Here is a 26,448-nt window from a genome sequence, read left to right as displayed (position 1 = left end):
CCGTGTCAAGGCTGAGCAGGCTCTCAGGGAGCCCCTCAGTCACCCTGTACGCTAAATTTTGATGGTGTAGTATTTTTATGAGGCTGAGACAGCAAGCCCTAAGCCCTGCAAAGCCGGAGAAGTCTGTGCATCCTTTCACGCTTGGAGGTGATGCAGGACCTCTCTCTTCTTGGCAGGGTGGATTTGCATGTAGGGAGGGAGCAGGGATGCAGCCTATCTCCCCTTTTTCAGCTGAAAACCATTCCCCTCATCCTATCCCTCCACTCCCTGATCAAGAGCCCCTCCCCAGCTTTCTTGGGGCCCATTTCTGTACTGGAAGCTGCTCTAAGGTTTCCCAAATCTGCCCTCCCCGTTACTCGCCGTGTTGTCCTGTATCCCAGGTGACACCCGTGCGATCTCTCTGGTTTGACTCCTGCTGAGATGTTAGCTGTGTTGTCTGGGTCACTGCTGTGGGCTTCACAGAGCTGATGGGTTGTTTCTTCTCCTGGTGTTTGGTCATCAGTTCATGGCCCAGGGGCCAGGATGGATCCTGTAGTGGTATCTGTAGAGCCACCATGGCAGCCCCTGGACCACGTGCTTTGGGCATCCTCCTGCTCCGGGAAGAGCTCGCTGAGGAGCTGGATATCTTCTGCATGTCTTTGCAGCCAGCAGATCTCCATCCCTGGAGCTCTCCCAGGCTCAGCTGGGCAAAGCCCTGGCTGTCCCAATCTCTCCTGGTGGGCGTTGAACCAAGACCCTGAACTTCTTTCCACCAATCCAGTGGGATGCTATGAGCTCATTCCCTGTCCTCGGGCTGCAGCATCCGTGCCTGGCAAGAAGTGTTGCCAGGGGAGAGGAGAGCTCTTCGTCCTGGGGCTGTCCTCCCCTGCAGCTGTGTAGGGGCTCTGCTGACCACTCGCAGGAGAGCAGAGAGTTGTCTTGGGGATGCTGCTGTCAGGAGACAACTTCAGAGTTGCTACCATGACCCAGGGCAGTGGGGTGCTGTGGTGAGGGGTCTCAGGTGTGTCTGGCACCCCCTGGTCCCTTCAGTCCCCGCCTGGAGGCACCATGTCTGCTTCTCCTGCCTTGCTTTGCCCTTGGTTTTGCCTGCTGTGTTGGAGTACCTTTGCTGCCTTTGACTTCACCCTCAAGCGTCTCCGTGAGTCGCCTTTTCCCCAGCTCTGGCTGTGTTTGCTTTTGGTGTGTTTAAGAATTCCTCTCTTCCCTTTCTGCTGCAGTCAGTTTTGCATCGATACAGCCTTTCAAAACCGTCTGCATCTCACACTGGCTAATTCACTGCTGCCAGCTTCCCCCACTTTTAATTTATACAATATGTTTATTTTTACTCATTTTTTTTTCTTTTATTCAAAGCCAAGATAATTTTTAGCTAACGATGCCTTCTTTTCTAATCGTAGGTTTATGAAGTTTTGGCAGAGCCATTTGGCTGTAATTACTCTTCTTTGGTTTTGTTTACATTTTCCCCCTAATCAATTTTTGCTAATAATCCCTTTCAACTTGTGGAAATTGCCCCTTTTTCACCTCTGGGTGTTGTTTCTTTTTGGTGGGTGCAAAAATCTCAGCAACTTACGGGTAACCAGATGCTGGTTGCCTGTACCTGTGACTGCTTCTCAGTTCATTGCTGCACTCCTGTTCAGCTGAAACATGAGGTTTGTTCTATGATCGTATAAGTTTTGTGATGGAAATGAGTCCTCAGAAGTGCTGGACTCTCCAGGACCCCATCCCAGCAGCAGCCTGAACCCTGGTGTGGGCTCTCCTCCAGCCCATGAGCAGCACGGCTGGTTCAGAAGCTCCTCCTGCATTCTCTTGGCTGCTCTGCAGACTTGCAGACCTGTGCCAGTGTGGATGTTCCCAGTCCCACACTGATTGCCGGTCCCCCAGGTTCTTGATGCAGATGAGGGCAGCACTGCTGAGGTGCAGACCCAAGTCATACCTGAGATTTCAGCCCTAGAGGAGCTTCTCTCTCTCCTGACGGTTCCACAGCCCATCTCCTACCTGCTTTGGGGAGGGTCTTTCACAGAATCGGTAAAGTCTTTTCTGAAAGCCCTCTCAGCTCATCCAATCCAACTGTCAAGCCAACCCCACCGTGCCAGCTAAACTGTGTCCGCAAGTGCCGTGTCTGCATGTTTTTTGAACCCCACTAGGGATGGAGGCTCCACCACTGCCCTGGGCAGCCTCTGCCACGACTTCACTGCTCTCTCAGTAAAAGCATCTTTCCTGATACCCAATCTAAACCTCCCTTGGTGGAACTTGAGGGCATTTCCTCTCATCCTTGTTACTGGGGAGAGGAGACCAGCACCCACCTCACCACAACCTCGTTTCCAGGGGCTGCAGGGAGCGATGAGGTCTCCCCTCAGCCTCCCTTTCTCCAGGCTAAACAGCCCCAGGGCCCTCAGCCAATCCCAGAACCCCTGGGCTCCAGATCCTTCGCTATTTCTGTTGTCCTCCTCTGGACGTGCTCCAGCACCTCAGTGACCTTCTTGGAGTGAGGCGCTCTAAACTGAGCCCAGGATTCAAGATACAGCTTCAGCAGTGCCAAATGCAAGGAGAAAATCCCTGCCCTGCTCTTGTTGGCCACCCCATGGCTGATCCAAGCCAGGATGCTGTTGGCCTTGGCCACCTGGGCCACTGCTGGCTCGTGTTAAGCTGCCATCGACCAGCACCCCTGGGTCCTTCTCAACTTTCCAGTCCCATGGGGTTGTTGTCACCCAAGTACAGCACTTGGCCTTGTTGAGTCTTAGATGGCCTTGGCCCATGGATCCAGCCTTCCTGACGGAGGGCAGCCAGCCAACTCCTGCTGTGATGGATGGATGGATGGATGGATGGATGGAGCATATCCCTTGCGCGAGCAGGAGCCTCTCAGTATCTGCTGGCATTACATTATCTTGGTTCAGCCTGCTGGGAGGTCGTATTAGTGTGTAATGAATTCCCTGGGAAGGAAGAAGCCATCTCTGCCGTGAGGTATTGAAGGTGGTGTTTTCCCAAGGGAGGAAATGTTTGCAGCTCACTAAAAATACCCCCTGCCTGCAGCTGCTGGCTCAGCGGAGGCGTCCTCTGCACCAGAGAGTCCAGGAGGGAGCTTGGGGTTTGTGTTCCTGGTGTGACTGCAAGCGAATCCTCGGAGACACCAGAAGGGTTGGTGATCATAGAATTGCTTGACTGGAAAAGACCTTTGAGATTATTTGGTCCAACCATACCTGTCCACTACTGCTTCATCTACCACTGCTAAACTGCAAAACAGAGTTTAGCAGGCACGGTGGGGTTGGCTTGACAGTTGGATTGGATGAGCTGAGAGCGCTTTTAGAAAAGACTTTACTGATTCTGTGAAAGACCCTCCCCAAAGCAGGTAGGAGATGGGCTGTGGAACCGTCAGGAGAGAGAGAAGCCCCTCTAGGGCTGAAATCTCAGGTATGACTTGGGTCTGCACCTCAGCAGAGCTGTGCTCATCTGCAAGGGCTGCATCAAGAACCTGGGGGACCCACAATCCCTGGCTGCTTCATCTCCCTGTCTTTTAAACACATTCAAGGATGTGTGAATGTGTTTATGTGTTTCATGGTGTGAAAGGGGGTCCAAGGCTCCGGCTGCAGCACTGGCACTGCCAGAGGAGTGGGATCAGCCACAAGCACCAGAGTTCAGGCGCCAGTCGAGGGCTTCTTGATGCTCGTTGCTGGAGGACTCCCCGCCCCGCTGGTGCTACGCTGGTCTGACTGCCTATGCCACAGTGCCAGCCTGTCCCTGCCTGCGCCTTTGCTGCTGTCACCTCCCTGAGCTGTGCCACAACCTTATTGCGGGGCGCTGGCTGGAGGCAGGGATGCTCGGAGCAGCTGTCAGGCTGAGGCTGGCTCCGGGCAGTTCCACCAGCACAGCCTTGGGCATCAGCCCTGGGCATCCTCCGCTCTGGGCTCTGTGTTGCTTTGCAGAGACCGACTCGTGGCAGAAGTTAACCAAGTCAGTGTGCCTGACTCGCTTGGTGGCTCCTGGTCTTTAATTCTCCTTCCCTTGACGCTGGTCCTGCCTCCTCTTGTCCCTGCCATGCTGATGTCTCTGTGTGGCCCTGCCTTTACGAGCCAGGCGCAGGGCTGTGCGCGGCAGCTGCACGTCTCTGCATGGTGGTGGGGCTTTTGCTGGAGTTTTGGCTGTGATTGGAGATAATATCTTTCCCCTGTAAATGTTATTACCCTGTATATGCTCGGGCAGGGGGGGAAGGGAGGGTCACCATCTGTGTTTTCCAATAAAAGCAAATTAAAATGGAAGCCCATTAAGGATAGCTCGATTGGGATGCTGAGCAGGGCTCCAGAGCCTGCTGGGAACAAGTTGCTTGCAGCCCACACCACCATGCAGGGTGACAAAACCTCATTTAGTGCCAGTGGTGCTGGGAGGTGGGACTCGTCTCGCTGCACACACCATCCCTGCCCCAGGTGGGGGTGGCTGGTGGCATTGGTCCCGGGGGAAAGGGAGCAGAGCTGGCCAAAACCCCAGTGCCCTGGGCTTGTGTCCCTCCTCCTGGTCCCCTCAGCACTCGTCCCATCGAGCAATGGGGTGAAGGGATGAGTGTTGTGCAAGAACAAGCACATCCTTACCCGGTGATGCTCTGCAGCCTGTGGGCTTCCTGCTGCATCCCAGATCTCCTGAGGTCACCTTGCCTTCTCTACCTGGGGATACAGAAGAGTGGGTCTGGGGATAGAGGATGCTAGGTCTAGGATATGGTAGAGTGTACCTGGGGGATTGGAGAGGACGCGGCAGTGCAGCCCTGCACCCTGGGCATTCTGTTTTCTACCAGACAGCCCCAGAGCATGGTGGTGAGAGCAGTTTATTGTGGTATAAAGTGACTCTTTCTCCTAGTGCTGCAGCTAGGAGCTGTATGTGGCATCCACCGCTGCACACCGATGGCACTGGCTCAGTACTTGGGCTCCAGCGGTGACAGCCGTGTGTCCATCTGTGCCATGGGCTCTGCCCCATATGGTACTGTGCCGCGCTAACAGGGACCAGGGCAGCACGTGCTGCTGGCTGCTCTGGGGCTGAAGCATCCGCAGAAGGAGCTTGTGGACATGGGATCTCCAACCTCCTGGAGTACCCCTGACACCCCTGGATAGGAAGAGGGACCTTAAACTGTTGGGAGGGATATGACTCTGCTTCCTCCTCCTGGAAGATGGCTCAGTGGGGAATTTAATCTTAGCTTGGCGGTCCTGATGGGATGGATAAGGCTGGGTGCGGGTGAGGACAACACTTGCGTAACCCTGGGATGCCCTCCCGCAAGGTGTGTTGCAGAGGATGGGGTCAGGGCCACTGTAGGGACCGAGTCACTGGCGCTGACAGTCGCAGTGGCTCTTAAACAGCTGCATCTGTGTCTTCTGTGTGGCTACCACATTCCTGGCAACAGCCGGAGGGCCCCTGCTTGCTGGCATTGAGCATCTGCATTGTGTCTCCCCGGCAGCCTGCCCTTGACTGAACTCAGACCACCTACAAGTCTCAGCTCCTTTTGGGACAGATGCTGCCAGCAAGGACCGCAGGTCCCGGTGCTGCTGGAGCAGCTTCCCAAGGTATCTGCTGAGGTTATCATGTTTCTGCTGATCTCTGGGGCAGAGCATGTTGGGAAGCTGAGGCCAGAGAGGAGGCACCTGTGGTGGCAACTGGGGCTGATGTGGCAGCTGGATAAAGCGTTGTTCTCCTTCACATCCAGCCTAACCTGTTTCTTCATCAGAGGCCCGAGGATGAAAGATGACAAAATCTGAGTTCTCAAACCTGGCTTCTCTCTGCCGAGAGCCCATGCTGAGCCGTATCTCTCTCAGCCAGTGAGCCGAGAGGGGTGATGCTTAGCACTCATGTGCCTGGCAGTGCCCTGGACAGGCGGGTGGTCAGATAGGTGCTTAGAAAGGATGACACGTGCTTGGCTGAATGCAGGACTCCTGGGGATGCTGACTTGGGATTTGAGCCTTTTGGGGTATGAGCTTTCCAGCACTGTACAGGACAATGCCTGCGGCAGCTGATGGTTCCAAGGAGGGAGAAGAGGGGCCGGGAAGGGAGCTGGGGAGCTGGGTCCTGCTCAGCCCAGGCTCCTGGCTCGCCCGCGGGTGCGCTGTGTGCCCAACAGCCAGGCACAGCCCTGCTCTAAGCCCAGCTTCCCTTATTTCCCCATCTAGGAAGGGCTGGGAGCCAAGGGCGTCAGTGACCCCACTCCTGCACAGCAGCCCTGGCTTTGTTGCAGAGGACAGCTCAGTGAAGGGGGATCAGAGAAAGGCAAGTGCTGTCTCCAAGTGTCACAAGAAGCTGAACATCACCCGATAGATGGCTGAAGGTGTCACTGCTCAGCCCTACCAGCTTCCAGCACTGTCCCCTGCTCCAGCGCTGGCTCCAGTGCTGGCTGCCGCTTCACAGGGCTTCCAGGAGGACTTGGGTGCCTCGTGCTGAACTGAGGGGCCAAGAAGGCTCCATGGCTCCCCAGAAGTGGTGACATCGGTTCCTTGCCAGCACTGTGCAGTATCTCTGGGGTCAGACCTCTGCCCTCCATGCCTTGATAGCCACAAAGACTGTCGTCAGCTCAGAGGCCGGCTAGCAGGTCTGAGTCACTCTGGATGATGGAGATACTGGACGCGTTATCCTAGGTCTCCGAGTTTGGCTAGTCCTAATTTTTGAGGGAAATGGGTTGGAAAATCAAGTACTTGTCTGATGGGTTTCTTGCAGCACTGGAATCACTGGTAGGACCCAATGCGGCTGCCCTTGGGGTGACCTTGGGGGCTGTAGGCGTAGGGCAGGATTCTGGCATCCCCATCCCAGCTCAGTCAACTGCTTCTTCTCACTCTCTATCAATCACTCTCTCTCTTGGAGTTTAAGTGGATCCCTGAGTGAAGTATCCAAAATATCCTGTAGCCACCAGCTCACAATGCCGTGTGCTGTTCCCGCGCCAGCGGGTTGGCTGGGGGGGGATTGGGTTTCAGTTTGTTCCGCTGGCCACCAGCCAGGCAAAGCAAAACTTGGGGCTGCGGAGAAGGGCCACTGGGTTTGCTCAGCCCCTCTCGGCTCTTGCTGGCAAAAATATTATAATAAGACTCCAGTAAAGCGCAGGAGGCAGAGAGGGGCCTTTCAACTTCTGGAAGGGTAAATAGATCTGCAGCAAGGACTCCTTGAGGTGGGAGGCAGACGGGTTTCTCATTAGCCACCCCACCCCTGGCACAGGGATGCAGGGGCTGTGCCTGAAGCCTGGCTGGAAACACGGTTTCAGGAGCAGATGTGCATGTGCGGAGGAGTTTGTCCCAAGTGGTGGTGTCTCCGGTGCAGATCCAGGTCTTGCTCCACCCGGCTGGCCTCCGTCACTGAGCCCGCTCTGCAGCAGCCTTTCTGCTGGGACTGATGTGGTGAGGGGCGTCAGGTGGGCTTCCAGACCACATCTAGGAGATGGTGACAAGGCACAGTCGCTCTCCCGTGTCTGCTTTGGGATGACTTTTCCCGTTGGAGAGGTTTGTGTGCCTTCTCATCTGCTTTGCCCTGGCTGATGTGATCCTGGGGCAACCCAGAAACTCACTCCCTGTGTTAATAATATTGTGCTGGGATTAAATGCTGGCAAGTTTCCTAACCGGAGGGAGGAGCTGGTGTGAGAAGTGAAATGGGAAGGGAAAAGGTTGTGGGTGGAAAAATGAGGGTGGAGGCTCCAGCTATCTGTGGGGCTATTTATTTGTCCAGCTGTTTCTTTATCTGGATGGGTTTGGAGCCTGTGAATGTGAAGGATTTGCCAGGACTTCTGTGAAACTCGGGGCCAGATGCTCTAAATTGGCAGAACTCCATAGAATTTATTTTTCTGGACACAGAGAAGTGTGTCTGCAGCATGCACTGCTCTTTGGTTAATCCCCCGCCTCTCCAGCCGCACTGTCCCTCGGTCCTGTCACTCTCAATCCCCAGCCCTGGTCATCCCATGTTGGTGTCCTCTTATCACCACCAGCACCCAGCATGATCATAGAATGGTTTGAGTTGGAAGAAACCTTAAAGATCATCTAATTCCAACCCTCCTGCATGGATACAACCTTCCACTAGATCAGGCTGACCTTGAACACTTCCAGGGATGGGGCAGCCACAACTTCCCTGGGCAACCTGGGCCAGGCCTCACCACCCTCATTGTGAAGAATTTCCTCCTTATGTCCAGTCTAAATCTTCCCCTCTCCAATTTGAAGCCATTCCCTCTCATCCTATCGTTCCATGCCTTTGTGAAAAGTCTCTCCCCATCTTTCCTGTAGCCCCTTCACGTACTGGAAGGTCGCTAAAAGATCTCCTCGGAGCCTTCTCTTCTCCAGGCTGAACAACCCCAACTCTCTCAGCCTGGCCTCGTACGGGAGCTGCTCCAGCCCTTGCATCATCTTTGTGGCGTCCTCTGGACCTGCTCCAACAGTTTCATATCCTTCTTGTGTTGAGGACTCCAGAATTGGACACGGTTCCAGGTGGGGTCTCACCAGAGCAGACCAGGATCTCTTCCATGGCCCTGCTGGTCACACTGCTTTGGATGCAGCCCAGGACATGGTTGGTTTCTGGGCTGTGAGCAAGCATTGCCGGCTCATGTTGAGCTTCTCATCAGTTGACACCCCAAGTGCTTCTCCTCAGGGCTGCTCTCCATCACATTATCCCACACCCACTATTGAAACCGTGGATTGCCCTGACCCAGGGCTGTAGTCAGCCTTTGGCCTTGTTGTACCTCATGAGGTTCACACAGGCTCACTTCTCCAGCTTGTCCAGGTCCCTCTGGATTACATCCCATCCTTCCGGTGTGAAAAACTGCACTACTCAGCTTGGTGTCATCAGCAAACTTGCTGAGAGTGCACTCGTGTCACCTGTGGCTGAGTGACGAGCAGACCATGCAGGAGCATAGGAGCCCCTACTCAGGTCCTTGGCACCACGGCTTCACCACGTCTTAGCGTAGCTGCTGAGCATCTGGAGGTGGTGGCGTGGTGGCAATGACACATCTTTAGATGCCAAGTGCTTGAGCTGGAGCCCTGTGTGCCCTCATAGCGAGAAGCAGAGCCAGCGACTGGCCCCAGCACTGGCAGAAAGTTCCTTATTGAAAGCATCTTTAAAGTGAAAAGGACAGGCACTTATCTGCTATCCGTCCCATGGGGAGCAGCGCGGTTTCTGGTGGGAAGCTGGCCAGAGTTGCGTCTGCTGGTTTCAAGCAGCTGCAGATTTATTTATAATGCCATGGGTAGCATGTGAATCTGCAGATAAACACACGGGAGGGGAGAACACAAACAGCAATGTGGAGAAAATGCTACTCTGGAGAGAGCATTTTGCTGAGCTGCAGCTATTGCCAGCAACCAGAGATGGGCCAGGGGCCAGACACCCACCCCTGCCGATGCCACATGGCTCTGCTCTGTCTTGGCACCATCATTGCTCTGTCCTCGATGCCAGGGGGTCTCCGTGGGGCTGCTAAGGCACCAGCCCCTCACCCTTTTATTTGGCGTGGCCGAACCCACCGCATGGCACTGTGAAAGCATCGGCTGTGACAGTGAGCAAAGCTGTCACAGTTTACTGGTCAGTGCAGGCACCTTCTCTCTCCTCTCCTCTCCTCTCCTCTCCTCTCCTCTCCTCTCCTCTCCTCTCCTCTCCTCTCCTCTCCTCTCCTCTCCTCTCCTCTCCTCTCCTCTCCTCTCCTCTCCTCTCCTCAGCGCTGCACCTGTAGCAGAGCTCTGTACCTGGAGGCACACAGCCATTTCGAGATGTCCATGTCTCCTCAGTTATCATAGAAATCATAGAATCATAGAGTCACCAGGTTGGAAAGGACCCACTGGATCATCGAGTCCAACCATTCCTAACACTCCCTAAACCATGTCCCTCAGCACTTCATCCACCCGTTCCTTAAACACCTCCAGGGAAGGTGACTCCACCCCCTCCCTGGGCAGCTGTTCCAGTGCCCGATGACTCTTTCTGTGAAGAATTTTTTTCTGATATCCAACCTGACCCTCCCCTGGCGGAGCTTCAGGCCATTCCCCCTTGTCCTGTCCTCTGTCACTTGGGAGAAGAGCCCAGCTCCCTCCTCTCCACAACCTCCTTTCAGGTAGTTGTAGAGAGTAATGAGGTCTCCCCTCAGCCTCCTCTTCTCCAGGCTAAACACCCCCAGCTCTCTCAGCCGCTCCTCGTCAGACGTTCTCCAGCCCCCTCACCAGCTTCATTGCTCTTCTCTGGACACGCTCCAGAGCCTCAACATCCTTCTTGTGGTGAGGGGTCCAGAACTGAACACAGTACTCAAGCTGCGGTCTCACCAGTGCCGAGTACAGAGGGAGAATCATACCTTGCTGGCCAGCAGGAGCCAAAGAGACTTCCTGCCCAGTGTGTTCTCCAGCAAGACATGCTTCTCCAGCTCCTGGCTCACCCAGGATGGGGAAGGAGACCATGCAAGGTCTTATTAGGTTCAGATCCCAGACAAAGCTGTTGCTGCGATTTCCCTCATGGCTGAGAAGTTGTTTGGTGCTACTTTCTCCTGGTATTGGTCCTTGCAGACCACAATCAATCGTCTTGCAAACTCTTCTTTGCGGAGCTTCCACTGTCCCCCTGCAGTGTTACAAACCAATCCAGCTGAAGGAGAAAGCCCCTGGGAGAACCTCAGCCTGTCTCTTGCCTGGCTGAGGGGGGTGGTGAGATCTTGTCTCACTTTCTTAAACCCTCCCTGTGTATTGGTTGCTAGTTTGGACTCTGTGCCAACCTGTGCAGGGTGGGATGTCAGAGCAGCTGCATCTTCATGGGCCCTTTGTCCCACTGCACTCTGCCCACTGCCGCCTCTTGCTGTGAAGATCTGAGCAGGTCTGAGCCTGGCAGAGAGGCAGGGAGAAGCGCCGGCAGATGAGGGATGTGTTGATTAGCTGGATGTCGCTTCAGATTTTGTTTGCTGGAGAAATGCATTGATGTGCTTCCTTTCCCTGGTAGTAAGAAACTTTTCAGCGATGAGACAGCAGTCCTCCCTGGAGGACTTCAAGTGGCCTCCTTGACCTCAGGTGGAGCGTGAAGGATGCTGCTGACCAGGTATATGGGCGAGATAACTCTGTGGCTGATAGCTCTTTGAGATTTTGAAGTCAATAGGAGATGGAGCAAACCCACCACCATTGTAACCCAGCCTGGCTTCACATCCACTTTTGCAGTCGGTGCTATTAACCAGGTTCGCTCTGATTCACGGAGTCTGGTTATTCACAATTTGCTGTAGTTCAGGTTACTACTGGTAAGTGCTGACATGCCAACCCACCTCTACATGGACTTGGACTTCAGACAGGGCACCAGTTTGGTAGAAAAGCTGTGCAAAATGGTGTGCAAAGGGTGTTACAGCTGTGTGCAATGGGGGCCCTGGGCTTGAGGGCACCCAACTCAGAGAAGGTTGATAACCAGGAATCTCCAAAGAAAGGAATCTGTGCAAAGTGGAAGAATAAGGAAGCACGGCTCATTTAGTTATCTTGGAGATTATTTATTTATGCCTATTCCTCAGTATTGTGTCCAGTTCTGGAGTCCTTAACATAAGGAGATAGAGATGTAGGAACAGGTCCAGAGGACGCCACATGGATGATCCGAGGGCTAAAGCACCTCCAGTGTGAGGCCAGGCTGAAAGAGTTGGAGTTGTTGAGCCTGGAGAAGAGAAGGCTCCAAGCAGATCTTTTAGCAACCTTCCAGTACATGAAGAGGGCTACAGGAAGGATGGGGAGAGACTTTTTATGAAGGCACGGAGTGATAGGATGAGAGGGAATGGCTTTAAATTGGAGAGGAGAAGATTTAGACTAAGACATAAGGAGGAAATTCTTCACAATGAGGGTGATGAGGCCCTGGCCCAGGTTGCCCAGGGAAGTTGTGGCTGCCCCATCCCTGGAAGTGTTCAGGGCCAGGTTGGATGGGGCTTTGAGCCCCCTGATCCAGTGGGAGGTGTCCCTGCCCATGGCAGGGGGTTGGGATTAGATGATCTTTGAAGTCCTTTCCAACTCAAACCATTCTATGATTCTATGACCATTAGGCACCACAAGAGGGAAAGGAGGTTTGGAGAAGCAGGGCTTTTGTAGAAGTCAAAGGAGTGAGATCGTTGGCAGCTCAGTGGTGGGAAGTCAGACCAAAATTAAGGGGGGATGATATTTTATGAGAAGAAAATTGAACATTGGAAAAACATGCTTAAAGCCTGCAAATTTCTACTCGTTTTGTGTCAAAACAAGCTGTTCTTGGGCCAGCAGATGCAGAGTGCCAAGAGATTGTGCAACCTTCAGCTGAGAATGAGGGTGGAGGCGTGGGCTGTGGACTCTGGGGTAACGCACTGGGCACAGCTTTACTGTCGCACTGAGCTGTCATTGAATTAAAGGCTTTAAAAATGTTAAATGCTTGAAAATATCATTTTTATCTGGGGAATTACTTATAATGGTTTTAAGAGTCCATTGTTTATAGCTGGGGAGGGGCTCTTGATCAGGGAGTGCAGTGACAGGGCAAGGGCGCAGGGTTTTGAGCTGAAAGAGGGGAGATTGAGATGATATCTTGGGAAGAAATGTTTTCCTGCGAGGATGGGGAGGCCCTGGCCCAGGTCGCTCAGAGCAGTGGTGGCTGCCCTATCCCTGGAGGGGTTCCAGGCCAGGTTGGATGGGGCTTGGAGCCCCTGATCCAGCGGGAGGTGTCCCTGCCCGTGGCAGGGTTTGGAACTGGATGGGCTTTGAGGTCCCTTCCAACCCAAACCATTCCATGGTTCTAGGATTGTTTTGGGCTACAGTCACTTCCAGCAACACCCTTGCCATGCGCTGCTGTCATTGATCGTTTTGTAAGAAAGTTAAGTTTTTTTTTCACAGTAACGCAGTTTCTTGCTCGCACTGGGCGAAAAATGGTGTTTTCCTTTCAGCTCAAAGTACCACTGGTGTTTTAATGAAAAAGCCAGATACTACGATAAAATAAACACCATTAAGGAGCTATCTAAACAAATATTAAGTTGAACAAGGAATTTCATAAATCTGAATGACAACGTTTCTGGACGCACTGTTTTCCAGAATTCTTCCAAGTGGGAAAATCTGAAAAAGAACTATTTTTTGCTTTTTAGTCTTGGAATAAACCCAGATTTTGAAATCCTGGTTTCCTGTGGGCTGGAAACTGCTGGCTCTAACCAGGAGTAACGACCAGCCCCCAATCTGGAGATGATTTATTGGCAGCAGTAGGTGCAAGGAGCATATCTGTGCCGAGGTGCTTTCTGGGTTGCTGATGGGAAAAGGGGAGCTCATGTGTACTGTTGGACAGCCTCAACAACAGCCGTCGCTGCAGCCTTCCCTCTCGAAAGAGGCTCTGCTCAAGGTTGAACCTTTTGTCTTTCGGTTTTGTTCAATGTAGTGAAAGTGGAGATGGTTTTGGGGGACAGTGGCAGGATGCATGGTGTTTTGGTGATGAAGAGCAATCATAGGGCTTGGTTACAGCCAGGAACTCTCCATCCCTGTTGTGGCCATGGGAACTCGCACCATTCAGTAGGTTGTCGCTCATGGCTTGGACAGGCACGCTCTTCACTGCGTGAAAAACTGGCTGGATGGGCAAGCCCAGAGAGTTGAGGTGAATGGAGCTAAATCCAGTTGGAGACCGGTCACAACTGGTGTCCCTGGGGCTCCGTGTTGGGGCCAGGTTTGTTGTAACATCTTTATCCACGGATGAGGGGATTGAGTGCTCCCTCAATCAGTTCGGTTGATACCAAACTGTGAGGGAGTGTTGATCTACTGGAGGGCAAGAAGGCTCTGCATAGGGACCTGAACAGGCTGAATCCATGGGCTGAGACCAACAGGATGAGGTTCAACAAGGCCAAGTGCTGAGTCCTGCACTTGGATCACAACAACTCCAGGCAACTCTCCTGGCTTGGGGAAGAGTGGCTGGAAAGCTGTCTCGGGGAAAAAGCCCTAGGGGTACTGGTCAACAATGGCTGAACATGAGCCGGCAATGTCCCAGGTGGCCAAGAAGACCAGCAGTATCCTGGCTTGGATCAGCCATGGGGTGGCAGCAGGAGCAGGAAAGGCATCGTCCCCCCTGGACTTGGTTCTGGTGAGGTCGCACCTCAAATCCTGGGTACATTTTTGGGCTTCTCACTCCAAGAAGGGCATTGAGGTGCTGGAGCGTGTCCAGAGGAGGACAGCAGAGATAGTGAAGGGTCGGGAGCCCAGGGGTTCTGGGAGTGGCTGAGGGCCCTGGGGCTGTTTAGCCTGGAGAAGAGGAGGCTGAGGGGAGACCTCATCACTCTCTGCAGCGCCTGGAAAGGAGGTTGTGGTGAGGTGGTCTCTTCTCCTCAGTAACAAGCAATGTCTCTGCGCTGACTGGCGGTAGCATCACTTGACTTATTTCAGTCCAAATCGCCTGGAAAACCAGCTATAACATTTGGTTTAATTTTTTAGTACTAAAAGTGCTGTTCCATCCCATGTGCCATCACCTCACCAGGGACTCTGCCTACCAGGAGAAGTGCTAAGAAAATATTATCCTGTTTTTGCAAAAGAAACTGGAAGGGGCTGGAAGAATCTCACTCTGGCTGGGCTCCTTGTCTGCAGCAGCAGAGCTGCTCCAAGGCTGTTAGCCTGGTTCCAGAACTTGAGAAGGGAAGCCCAGCTGTGCTGGTGGGTAGAAAAGCCCGTGCCTTCATGTACAGGAAGCAATGGGCAATGGATGGGGAAGCAAATGTGTGGAGGGACTGATGCTGGGCTGCTCCCTGGCTCAGAGCAGACAAGAGGGCTTGGTGCAGGCTGGGCTGGATGGCTGCAGTCCGGGACTAGTTCTTCTCCATCTCTTTCCACTTCACCATTGCCCGGGTGGCCACTGACTCCATGTTTCACCTTCCTTCTGCAGAGACGCTGATGGACTCCACAACGGCAACGGCAGAGCTGGGCTGGACAGTGCATCCTCCCTCAGGGGTGAGTTATCCTGATGCTTTACAGGGTTCCAGAGCCCAGTCTGGGGTCTCCTGCTGCACATCAGCATAGGTGGGTTGGCTCAACACAAGTCACCCGGTGAAGCAAAGTGCCATGTGGAAGAGTCTAGTGGGAAGAGCACAAAGGAGGATGACAGTTGAGGTTTCCAGTGGTGTTCTAGGAGATGATGCTTCCAAAAACTATCCCAGTGCTGGAGAAGTGTAATTCACACCCTACAGCATCAGGCCAGCGTGGTCTTGGTGGAATCATGCTCTCTACAAAGCTGGCTTGCAACCAGTTCGAAATCATGGAGAGGGAGAAGTGGAATGCCAAGCCATTATTGTTTGTCCCCAGAAGCTCACTTGTATCCCATTGCTCGTCACTTGCAGCAGGAAGGAGTGAGGGCGTTGTTCACCCACAGCAGCCATTTGATCAGGTCTTGAAATGACAGTCCAGCATCCCTGGCATCTCATGGGGGGTAAATTGCTGACTTAGCAGTGACTCTTTCTCCACTTTACTGGTCCCAAGACCACCTACATCAAGCTCCTCTAAAGAAGAGCTTAGACAAGGAAGTGCCTTTGTGCATTCTTCCACTCATGACACAAAACCAGTGGCCTCAGCCACCTCCATGCCCTGCAAAGTGCTTCAAAGGTGCTTCAGAGCATCCTGCCCTACTCTGGCTGCCGTGTTGGGCAACAGCATGGAGCCTCAGTGCCCAACACCCCCGACCTGCTCCCTTGGGGCTCAGGTGATGCAATCCAGCCTGGCCAAAGCCTGGAGATGCCTCCTGTCCCCGTGCGCAAAGCTCAGCTGCATCCTGCCCTCCATCCACACCTCTGTGGGTGATGAAGACTGTGACACTCACTCCAGGCCCCCTCCCTGAGCTGACTTGACAGAAGAAAGGAAACAGCCAATCAAATCCTCTACTGGGGAGATTAAACCTGGCTTCTGAGCAGCGCAGCCACCCCGCTGCGCTGGGGTGCGGGTGCTGCTGCCACTGGCCCCCCATCACCATGAGAAAGCCCCGCGCCTGCCTGCGAGCCTGGCTGCACCGCCAGCGCCGATCTGGCCGCCGAAGGGGGATGACGGGTGCACAATGGGTGGGAGCAGAGGTCAAGTCTTTTTCTCTCCTCGCCCAGCCTTTCTTGTTTGCGGTGTTTCCATATGTAAAGCACGCCTTGCTCCCCGCTCCCCAGCCCTGCAGTAATGAGGCCGAGGCCGGCTGGAAGCCGTCTCCCCATATTATTGTGCTGCCTTCTTCTTTTGAGCTCCCGGCATGTTAATTAGAGAGCGAGGAGAAAGGGAGAGGCTTCTAATTAAGTATCGAGGAAGCGCAGGGGCTGGTGCACAGGGGTGACTTTCTCTGCCAGCTGAGAAAAGGGAATTTAGGAGCCCCCCCGCTTGCTGCAGCAGTGATGTGGGAGGGAGCTGGGCATCCTGAGCCTGGCCCCACACTGTTCCCAGCTCCCCTGGCCCCACTGAGATGCAGATGCTCGTCTGGAAAGTCCACTGCAGCCCCAGCCATTACTGGGGGTCTCATCTCCCATCCCAGCTCGGGGTAGGTCCTTGGGGTGGATGTGGCACGTATCATGCGCCTGTCACGGGTGCTGATGCTGCGGTACCTTCACAGCTTCTCCCACTGGTAGGACATCCTACCCAGGGCTGGCTTGGCTTCAGCGAGGTGCAGCCAGCATCTCCTGGAGGACAAAACCTGCTGGGTGTTTTTCCTGTTTATCACCTCACTGGTGATACTTAGCAAGCTGAAAGCCCAACCAGTTGCTTTCCCCCAGGCTACAGAGCTCCCATGCACTGCTAGGTCTCCTTTTGCCCAGCCACCACCATCTACTGTTCATCCCCAACCTGGAGAAGCTTTCCCTCCTCCTGCTCCTCCCTGGCTGATGCTGAGCTCTTCTTGTGCCCTGAGCCCTCCCTGGGGCCGTGTGGTGTGGATGGGGCCAGGGCAGGGGCTGGTGGCTGTCACGCGGTGGTGGAGTGGCTGTCAGGAGTGGTCCAGGCTAGAGAGAGGCAGGGCAGGGGAAGGTATTGCCTCTCTGTGCCTTGTCCTTGATTCCTTTACCCCCCTTTCCAGTGGTGCTCTAAAAAACGGGGAGATCCTGCAATTTTCTGCTACCACATTGATTTTATTTCTGGAAGATAAAGCAAATGCTCCCACTGCGCTTTACAAGGATGCTTTCCTCCTCCTCCAGCGATGGCAGCAGATTTGCAGCCACTGCCAATCAGAAGTGGTTGGAGCTGTTTGGGGATCTTCTGTGACAGCCTTCTGTTGGGCTGTTAGCCTTGATGTGTAAGGAGCAATCTGTGGCCCATCTTGCGAGCCTCCCTCTGCAGTCCTGGCTGCCTTTGTGAGGCTATTTGTAGGTTGAGGGGTTGGGAGAGCTGTGGTTTTGCTTGTGGACCCCAGACCTGGCACTGGTGCTGGCTCCAGGTTGTGTTGCTGCTCTGCTCTGGGTGTCACAATCCCACATGCAGGGATTTCGCATCCGTGAGAAACAGCTTGGCTTCCACTTGAGCAGGTTTATAAACAAGTTGATGAGAAGCTGTTCCAGCTGGCTGGGACTGTGTCACATGCTGCCTGGACCCCGGTCCCTCCTGACAGCATCATGAGGGGGCAGGGCAGCATGAGGAGATCTGCCCTCCTGAAAGGTCTGGGCTGGGAAAGATGCTCTGATGAGCCAAATGAAAGGTTCTCCTCCCGCTAAGACCCTTCCCTGGAGTGGTGAGCAGTTCCAGGCTGTTGCTCTGCCCTTGCCTGGTACATCACCTGCCCTGGTGTCTCACCATCCTACAAAGGATGAAGCCAAAAGCAAGCGTTGAAGGATTTGGGAAAAAACAAACCAAGCAGCTTGAGGAACCGGCAGGGAGGGCCAGGGCCAGGAGGTGTCACAGCAGCCCCAAGCTCAGAGGACACTCCTCCAGAGCTGGCAGTCAGCTGGGGGAAGCTGAGCCGAGGCTTCCCCAGGGACGGGGACTGTGTCAGCTCCGAGCAGTCTTGCTGGGAGGGATGGTAGACAGCTTGCAGGACATCTCACGGCTCGAGTCTGAGACAGCTTGGATCGGGTCCTGTGCACACCTACAGGTGAGACCCTGAGGCACGTTGGCCCTGGAAGGGGCAGGGGTGAGGGCTGCCTGCTTGATTTAGTCCAGCATCTCCCTTTCTGGGGACACAGTGGGGTCAGCCAGGCTCCCATCAACCTACCCCGGAGAGAGGCCACTGCCAATGAGGAGATTTTATGGCCGTGTTATGCGTTCCTGAGAACGTGGGTCCTGTTCGCCACGTCGATAACAATGGTGGCACTGGTGGGAACGCATCTGCTGAAGGTGTTGTGTTATGCTGCGAGGAGGCTCTGCCGTCCAGTGAAGAGAGCCCCTGCTAAAGACATCCCTACCTGCCAAAGAGGGACATCCCCCACTGTGCCATGGCTCCCAGCAGGAATGCTTTACCTGGGCATGGAGCAAGCTGTGCTGAGTGTGTAAGGCACACGGTGCGGAGCCAGCCTGGCCCGCGGTGTGGGTCAAACCCTGACGGAGCAGAACCGAGAGGTGTGGAGGTACGGGGCACAAAGGGTGGCACTGGGGCTGCGCCAGGGCGTGATGGGGTGGGCATGGTGTGGGGCAGCTGGGGCTGCGCACACAGTGGGGTTGGGAGGAGGTGGGGCTTATGGGGAATGTCAATTCGGTTCCTCCTCTTGATTTTCTGTGTCCCGTCTGCAGTGGGAAGAGGTGAGTGGGTACGACGAGAACATGAACACCATTCGCACCTACCAGGTGTGCAACGTCTTTGAATCCAGCCAGAACAACTGGCTCCGGACCAAGTACATCCGGAGGCGAGGAGCGCACCGCATCCATGTGGAGATGAAATTTTCTGTGCGTGACTGCAGCAGCATCCCTAACGTTCCAGGCTCCTGTAAGGAGACTTTTAACCTTTACTATTTCGAGTCAGACTTCGACTCTGCCACCAAGACTTTTCCTAACTGGATGGAGAATCCTTGGATGAAGGTGGACACGATTGCTGCCGATGAGAGCTTCTCGCAGGTGGACCTAGGTGGACGTGTGATGAAGATCAACACCGAGGTGCGCAGTTTTGGGCCTGTCTCCAAGAATGGTTTCTACCTGGCCTTCCAGGACTATGGAGGCTGCATGTCCTTGATTGCTGTCCGTGTCTTCTACCGCAAGTGTCCCCGTGTAATCCAGAACGGGGCTGTCTTCCAAGAAACCCTCTCAGGAGCGGAAAGCACCTCACTGGTGGCAGCCCGGGGGACGTGCATCACCAATGCAGAGGAGGTGGACGTGCCGATCAAGCTGTACTGCAACGGAGATGGCGAGTGGCTGGTGCCCATCGGCCGCTGCATGTGCAGGGCGGGCTACGAGTCGGTGGAAAATGGGACCGTCTGCAGAGGTAATCGCTTGCCTTCGGTCTTGCTCCTCACGTGTACCTCACTGCCGGTGGGTTGTGCTGGTGTAGGGGTCCGGATTTGCAGCTGGGATCTGCATGAGCTGCCTGGGATTGACCTTCTTGGGCATGGGTGTGAGAGCAACACATGGGGACATGGGAGGAGGGTGTATGTGTGCATGCTGACTTCTTCCCCAGCATCTCAGTTTGTGTCCTGGGCTCATCCACCCGTTGCAGAGGCTTTGTGTTATCTCTGGGTCCTAAAAGCCACCGGGTCCAGGGATGCCAGCTTGTTGCTGGTCCCTTCAGCCTCTCCAGGTCTTGGAGGGACATATGTGTGTGTGTAGCTGTGGTGTGTGCCACCAGTTTGCAATCCTCTCTCAATTCTGGGGCCATTTTCACTTTGGTTGTGCCTTGGCATGGGCTGAAATGCTGCTAGGATTTGGGGAATAGGAGTTCAGGCACCCAGAGGTGATGTAGTGGAAGGAGCAAATTGTCTGCAGCATTGTCCTGGTGAGGTGTAAACGGCCCGGGGTGGCTCATGGTCACTGGCTGCTCAGGGCCAGGTTTATCTCTCCAGCCTCAACCTGCTAAGCTCCCTCAGCAGCCAGAGATCTCCTGTCCTATAAATGTTCTAATGCTGCCGTAGATTTCTCCTGCTCTGTAAGCGTTCTCCTGTCCTGTAGATGTTTTCCTGTCCTATAGATGCTCTACTGCCCCTGTAGAAGTTATCCTGCTCCTGTAGATGTTTTCCTGCCCTGTAGATGTTCTCCTGCGCCTGTAGATGTTGCCTACTTAGCTCAGCTGAGCACCGTAAAGCCAGCATGGTCCTACAGCAAAGTGTGCCCTGGGCAAGCGAGAGGCTCTGTGCCACTCTCCCTGAAAGCACCGTGCCCAAACCCATCTCCATCATGCACAGGAAAAGGAAAGTGCTTGGGGAGGGAGAGAAAGGACCAGCTGGGGTTATCGGGAGAGAGATTAGAACCTGAGAGCTGCATGTGTAGTGGGCACCTGTGGCTGTACTGCACACTGAGCAAATCACAGCATTTGGTAAATGAAATCTCCCTCCTGTCCTGGCTGAGCATCAGTGTCCCATGACAGTTCTGGCAGTGTTGATGCGCTCTGAGCAGACCTGAGGTTTCTCTGAGGTCAGTTGTTGATGTCGGTGGGCATTGCAGAGCACAGGGGAGGAGCTGCGGGTGGCTGGTTGGCACCAAGCAAGCATGGAGAATGTGGTGGTCATGGGGAGATGGACACACTGGAGAGGGATTGGGGAACAGTTGCCTGTGTGCGGTTGGGACTGCAGATTGGGTAGTTCCCTTGGAGAGGGATGCATCTTCTGCATGGAGCATCCTCATGTGCTGGGGGTGTCATTTAGTATCTGTGCTTTGAGCTGATCCTCAGCGAACCACTGAACATCTCTTTCCACCAAGCCTGGACTGATCAGGCATCCTCCAGCTGTAGCAGGGTTAGTGCTGGGGATGGGAACAGCGAGAAAGTACTGCTGCTACACAATATGGAAAGGGAGCCTGGCTGATCCCAGCCTCAAAGGGAAGACGAGTGTTTTACGACACCCAAGTGAAGCATTCCTCGCAACACCAGAAAGCCAAAATTATTGATGTCAGCTTTTCCATCTCAGCGGGTTTTTTTTTGGTTTTTTTTTTCCCCCCCAAGCAGAGCCGGCAGCGTGCTGCTCTGATGCAGCTGGGATTTCTCAGGGTTTCCCGGTCCTGCTGCCAGCCCAGCCCAGGGACAGTGCCTTTGCTCCCAGGACCTCCTGATGCAGAGTCCTGTCCATGCAGCCTGCGGGGCTGGGAGGGAAGGCAGAGTGGGCAGGAGCTGGGGACAAGGTAGAGGGAGCGGGCAGGAGGGAGAGGCTGCATCTCCTCTTTGTCTGTACTGCAGCAGGATTTTGGGAGGTCTGGTACCTCAGCAGCTGTTTCTGTGTGCCTGGCCCCACACTCCCCACTGTCGTTAATCACACGGTGGCTGGAAGCCCGCTGGCTCCATGGGGCGGCTTGCTGGGGACTGTTTTCCCTTTCCCTTTCCCTTTCCCTTTCCCTTTCCCTTTCCCTTTCCCTTTCCCTTCCCCTTCCACTTCCCCTTTCCCTCCCCACTTTTCTCTTTCCCTCTCCTCTTTTCTCTTTCCCTCTCCTCTTTTCTCTTTTCCATCTTCCCTCCTTTCCTTTCCTTTCCTTTCCTTTCCTTTCCTTTCCTTTCCTTTCCTTTCCTTTCCTTTCCTTTCCTTTCCTTTCCTTTCCTTTCCTTTCCTTTCCTTTCCTTTCCTTTCCTTTCCTTTCCTTTCCTTTCCTTTCCTTTCCTTTCCTTTCCTTTCCTTTCCTTTCCTTTCCTTTCCTTTCCTTTCCTTTCCTTTCCTTTCCTTTCCTTTCCTTTCCTTTCCTTTCCTTTCCTTTCCTTTCCTTTCCTTTCCTTTCCTTTCCTTTCCTTTCCTTTCCTTTCCTTTCCTTTCCTTTCCTTTCTTTCCTCCCCTCCCCTCCCCACTGGGGAAGAGGCTGCTCGACCCCACTCAGTCGGGCAGAGGAACCCCTCTCCTCTCCAGCCCCTCTCGGGAAGGACCTGTGCGATGCCGTTCTGCATCACGGCGTGTCCCGGATGTGCAGTTTGGGCACCCACTCGTCCATGCGGTCTCCTCCGCTTTCCAGGGGTGGAAGGGAATCTGGGCCCCTTTCCAGAAGTCAAACAAAAGCAAACCTGAGATGGCTTTGCGGGAGAAGAGCTCTCACGCGGGTTGGTCATCCAGACAGGATGTGGTGGGGAGCATGGGGACATCGCTGGGCCTGCCCTGCCAAGGTGTCCCCGTGGAGGACATCCCAAGCGATGGACTGCAAGGAGCCAAAGGAGTTGCTCATTTTCTCTGCTAGGCTTTTCCTCTGGCTCAGACAGTGCGAGCCGGCTCGCGGCAGCGTCCGCGAGGGATATTTATGGAGGAAGTTCATGCCTCTGACAGCTTAAGCTCTTCTAAGCTTGCAGCCCCAGCACAAAAGGATTTGGGGGCAGTTAACAATTCTGTGTGGTTAAGAGATTTTCATTTTGTTGGGCCTTACTTGCCGATCCCACAGGGCCCTGTGAGGGGCTGCCTGCCTGCTCCTCATCGCTCCGCTCCTCCTCTCGCTCCCTGGCTCCTTTCCACAGGCGAGGGGCTCCGTGCACGCACCCCCAGTCCCATCCTCCCATGCTTCACCTTCTCCTGCTCCCTGCCTGCGTTTTTTCTCTCCGTTTCCCTGTTCTTTGTCTGCCGCCTCCCCCCTCGCCCCCGCCCGTCCCTCCCATGCAGCACAGGGAGTGCATTTCTCTCTCTGCCTCCTGGATTCATTGGCTCTCCATCTGCAACGGCGGAGGCAGAGCTATTGTGCTGCCTGCTCACTCTGTTTGGGTTGGATGGCAGACGAACGGTGCCTGCAAGGACGTCTGCCTGCTCAGAGGTGGCAGCCGCTGGCTGCTGGTCCTCCTCGTTGAACCCTGCGTCCGTCTCCAACTGTTCTCCATCTCTGGAGGCTTCTCCCGTGTGTCCGAGCACTGCATTGTCGGTGGGTGGGCTCTTCTCTGATGCACTTGTACAGCACCGAGTATAAGGAGTCCTGGCCTTGCCATGATAACGAGGGATGGTTTTGTCCTGCAGAAGCTGGTGGGGACAGTCTTGTGTGATCAGAGTCGTGTGGCATCATCCCTTGGGGTCACAGGGAGTGTTGGAGGAGAGGAGCTGGGAATCTGCTGGGAAGAGGAGTAATGCAATCACTTAGGTGGTCTGTAGAAGATCCAGGCTGTTACCTGTCTTCTCCAGCAAAATGTGGAGTTGAGTCACTGCTGTGGAGAGCCTGAAGGGTCAACATTGTGTCCCACCATGAAGAGGAGGCAGAAGAGGAGCCTACATTGCCTTCCTCCTGCTCCTCCCTGGGGTCAGAGACAGAGAGGATCATTGAAACATAGAATTGCTAGGTTGAAAAAGATCTTTGAGATCATCAATTCAAACCATACCTGTCCACTACTAAATCATATCCCTCAGCACTTCATCTACTGGTCTTTTAAATGCCTCCAGGGATGGGGACGCCACCACCTCCTTGGGCAGTCCTGTCCAGCCCCACCAGCACCACAGCCTGTTTCCACTACCAACCAGCTGGATGCTCCCAGGTTGGCTGCAGCGATGACCCAGCCCAAGGACAGCTCTGAAGGGAGACGTATGACTTCTGGAGTTATTGCTGTCACAGGGTGGTACCTTTGGTGTCCCCGTTGAGGCTGGCTGCCAGGTTTGAGTAGATTTGTGCCCTTGCAGATGTGTGTTCTACAAGTGGGCTCCATGATGGGCTCCCTTTCCTGTGCTTACACGTTATTTTGAGGTCCAGTGGAGCAGATTTGTGCCGCCGTGTGCTGAGGATATGAGGGCTGAGACAGCGGTGTGCATGTACACGTGCGTCAAGGACCCAGAGCTCCAACACCAAGGTGTGGGAAGCAGTGGGGCTTCGTCCCAGTTTGGGTTTCAGAGGTGACACAAGCATGTGCGAAGGGCTTGAAGGGGCGAGCAGACTCCTGATGTGCAGGAGAAGGGTACATCCCAGCTGTCTGACAGTCACATCCGTAAGTATGGGATGTTTTGAAGATTAGAGGCTATTTATGGCTCTATGTCTCGTTCAGATCTGGGCCTTCTCTGATAGTGCTGGACCCAGCCAATAAATTGTAAGGCCCTCTGGGTAATTAAGTTCTTACAGGAAGCATTCTTGGTTGAGCCGGAGCAGATGCAGCCAATGGTGATGTAAATGTTTCCAGAGATGGAGAACTGCCCGTTAAATACTTCCAGCGGTTGCTACTGCCTTCTTACCCCTGACTGCGCCTGGCGCTTGGATCTCGATGAGCTTTGTCCATCCCCACACCCCTGCCTGTCGTGTGCCCATTTAAGAGTAATCCTTGGCCCCCAGTTCCCCGGCAAGGCTTTTGGCCAGCTTTTTTTGGCTCTTCACCGTCGTTGGCACTGGTTTAGCCTTTGTGTTGGCAAATCCTCTGTCTCACCTACAGGATGCTCCCAGCAAGCAGCTCAGTGCCAGAGGGAATGCTGAGATTTCCCTCTTCCTACGTCTCCCATTTGCTTCCACTATTTTGGCACTGGTGTTGCACTACATGCTTTTATGGGATTCTTATCCTTCCCGGTGGGCTGGGAGCTCATCACCACCATGGCTGGCATCCTTGTCTCTGTACAGAAGTGTTTGTACCGCAGCACTTGTGCCCAGCTCCCTGAGGATCCGGATCACTGAGTATCAGGAACCCATCACCTCCAGTATTTACCCCGCTACAACCATGTCAGCAGCTAATTTCATTTGGAATGCTTTGGTCTTTCTCCTGGGTCGCTGATAAAATGTTAAATAGCTCAAAGGCACAAACCAAATTTGTTGGCTTGAGTAGGAATGGACCCATGCTCTGCGCATTCCCTGCTGGGATCTCAGACCGTTGTGATATCCGCTCGCCAAGATTTAATGTGTTGAATCTGTCCTGGAGTGTCTGCGGACTCTGGAATTTCTGAGTCAAAATATCCTGTCTTATGGGGGGAAATGCTGTGCAGAAGGGTGGGTGCCTCGCGCTAGCACTGTTACCTCTCCCAGCCAATCTTGTACTTGCATCCAAACACCACATGAGGCCAATTTGCCTGGATCTGCTTTCCGTAAATGTCCATAGGTTGGCACTGCTATCGCTGCCTTCCTTTCATCCTTTGCTGACCGAATCTCCTATCCGGCACATCTGTATTTCATAGAAACACGGAATTGTTTGCTTTGAAAAGACCTTTGAGATCGTTGAGTCCAACCGTACCTGCCTACTACTGAACCACCCTGAGCACTTCACCTGCCCATCTTTTAAACGCCTACAGGAATGGGGACTCCACCACCTCCCCGGGCAGCCTCTGCCAGTGCCCAAGAACCCTTTCAGTGAAGAATTTTTTCTTGATGCCCAATCTGAACCTCCCCTGGCACAACCTGAGGCCGTTTCCTCTCATCCTGTCACTTGTTACTGGGGAGAAGAGCCCAGCACCCATCTGACCACAACCTCTTTTTAGGCAGTTATAAACAGTGATGAGGTCTTTCCTCAGCCTCCTTTTCTCCAGGCTGAAGAATCCTAGTTCCTTCAGCTGCCATCTCATAGCCCTTGTTCTCCAGACCCTTCCCCACTCGGTTCCCCTCTCTGGCCCCTCAATGTCCTTCTTGGAATGAGTGGTCCAAACCCGAACCCCAGATTCAAGGTGCACCTTGAATTTGCTGGTACTGATATTGCAGAGGCAGGCCTAAAATAGCCAGGACTGCCTCATTTCACAAACGGCTTTTTCCTCCATCTCTCAACCCTCCTACAACTCCATAGCGTGTGGAAAGTGAACATTAACTGCCCACAGATTCATCAACCATCTCTTTAAAAAGCCTTAGGTAAAAGCTATCCTGACACACTGATTTAACAATGTTTAACTTGAGTAGCTGCTATTTAACATCTTGAGTTACTGCTGGAATGGAAAGTATTTCACCATCATCTTATAAGATGATTACATCATCTGGCTTCTTCCCAAGTACAAAACAGGAATTTGTCTGCCTTTTCTACAGGGTTGTTGACAATTTGAATGCTCCCAGCCGGCCGTGGCTTGATGTCATTGTGGGTACTGCTCTTTGGGGTTCTCCCTCTCCTCCCCTCTCTGTCTGGGAAGTAAGAATACAGCGTCTTTTTTTCCACTGTTTTGATTCTTCTCCCTCCTGCTTCTTGCTGACCTCTCCATGTTGTGAATTAGGGATGTGGTGGGATTGCAGCTGCTCAGTATTAACCACTCCAAGCCTGCTTAGTGCACCCTGGAGTCAGAGGAGATGCCAGCCAGTTCTCTGCACATTCCTGGGTTGGATTTGGCTGTCTGGAAGTTGGAGTAGGACCAGGGGGAGCCTGACAGAGCAAGGAGGGGTCAAATAGGGAGTTGAGGCATTTTTTCCTGGTGGTCCAAAGCCCTAAGAGATGCTGGCCTCGCAAGGAGGGTCACAGGTGGTTCAGGGATGGGGCAAGACGTCTACTGCTGAAGGAGGAAGATGGACAACCTGCCTCAAAGTAGGAAATGCTGCTTCTGAGGGACCAGACCTTTGTGGCCAAAAGCCAGCAAAGGAAATGAGGAATTTTACTTTCAAGGCAAGGTATGGTCTAAGACCTTCCACAACAGCC

General features: G+C 53.9%; 1 protein-coding gene across 4 annotated transcripts in view; it reads left to right on the top strand.

The window, feature by feature from the left end:
• Nucleotides 1-26,448, top strand: part of EPHB2 (EPH receptor B2) — a 142,601-nt gene that overhangs the window by 28,105 nt on the left and 88,048 nt on the right. For all 4 annotated transcript variants that reach the window (XM_054085703.1, XM_054085701.1, XM_054085702.1 and 1 more), the window contains exons 2-3: nt 14,788-14,852; nt 18,582-19,266. In XM_054085703.1, the coding sequence (XP_053941678.1) occupies nt 14,788-14,852; nt 18,582-19,266 (750 nt within the window). The remainder of the gene's footprint in view (nt 1-14,787; nt 14,853-18,581; nt 19,267-26,448) is intronic.

This window comes from Cuculus canorus, chromosome 21 (genome assembly GCF_017976375.1).
Source record: "Cuculus canorus isolate bCucCan1 chromosome 21, bCucCan1.pri, whole genome shotgun sequence".
In the NCBI taxonomy this organism is placed as follows: domain Eukaryota; kingdom Metazoa; phylum Chordata; class Aves; order Cuculiformes; family Cuculidae; genus Cuculus; species Cuculus canorus.
The sequence above is the reverse complement of the archived record's forward strand: the minus strand, read 5'-3'. Positions and strand labels throughout refer to the sequence as shown.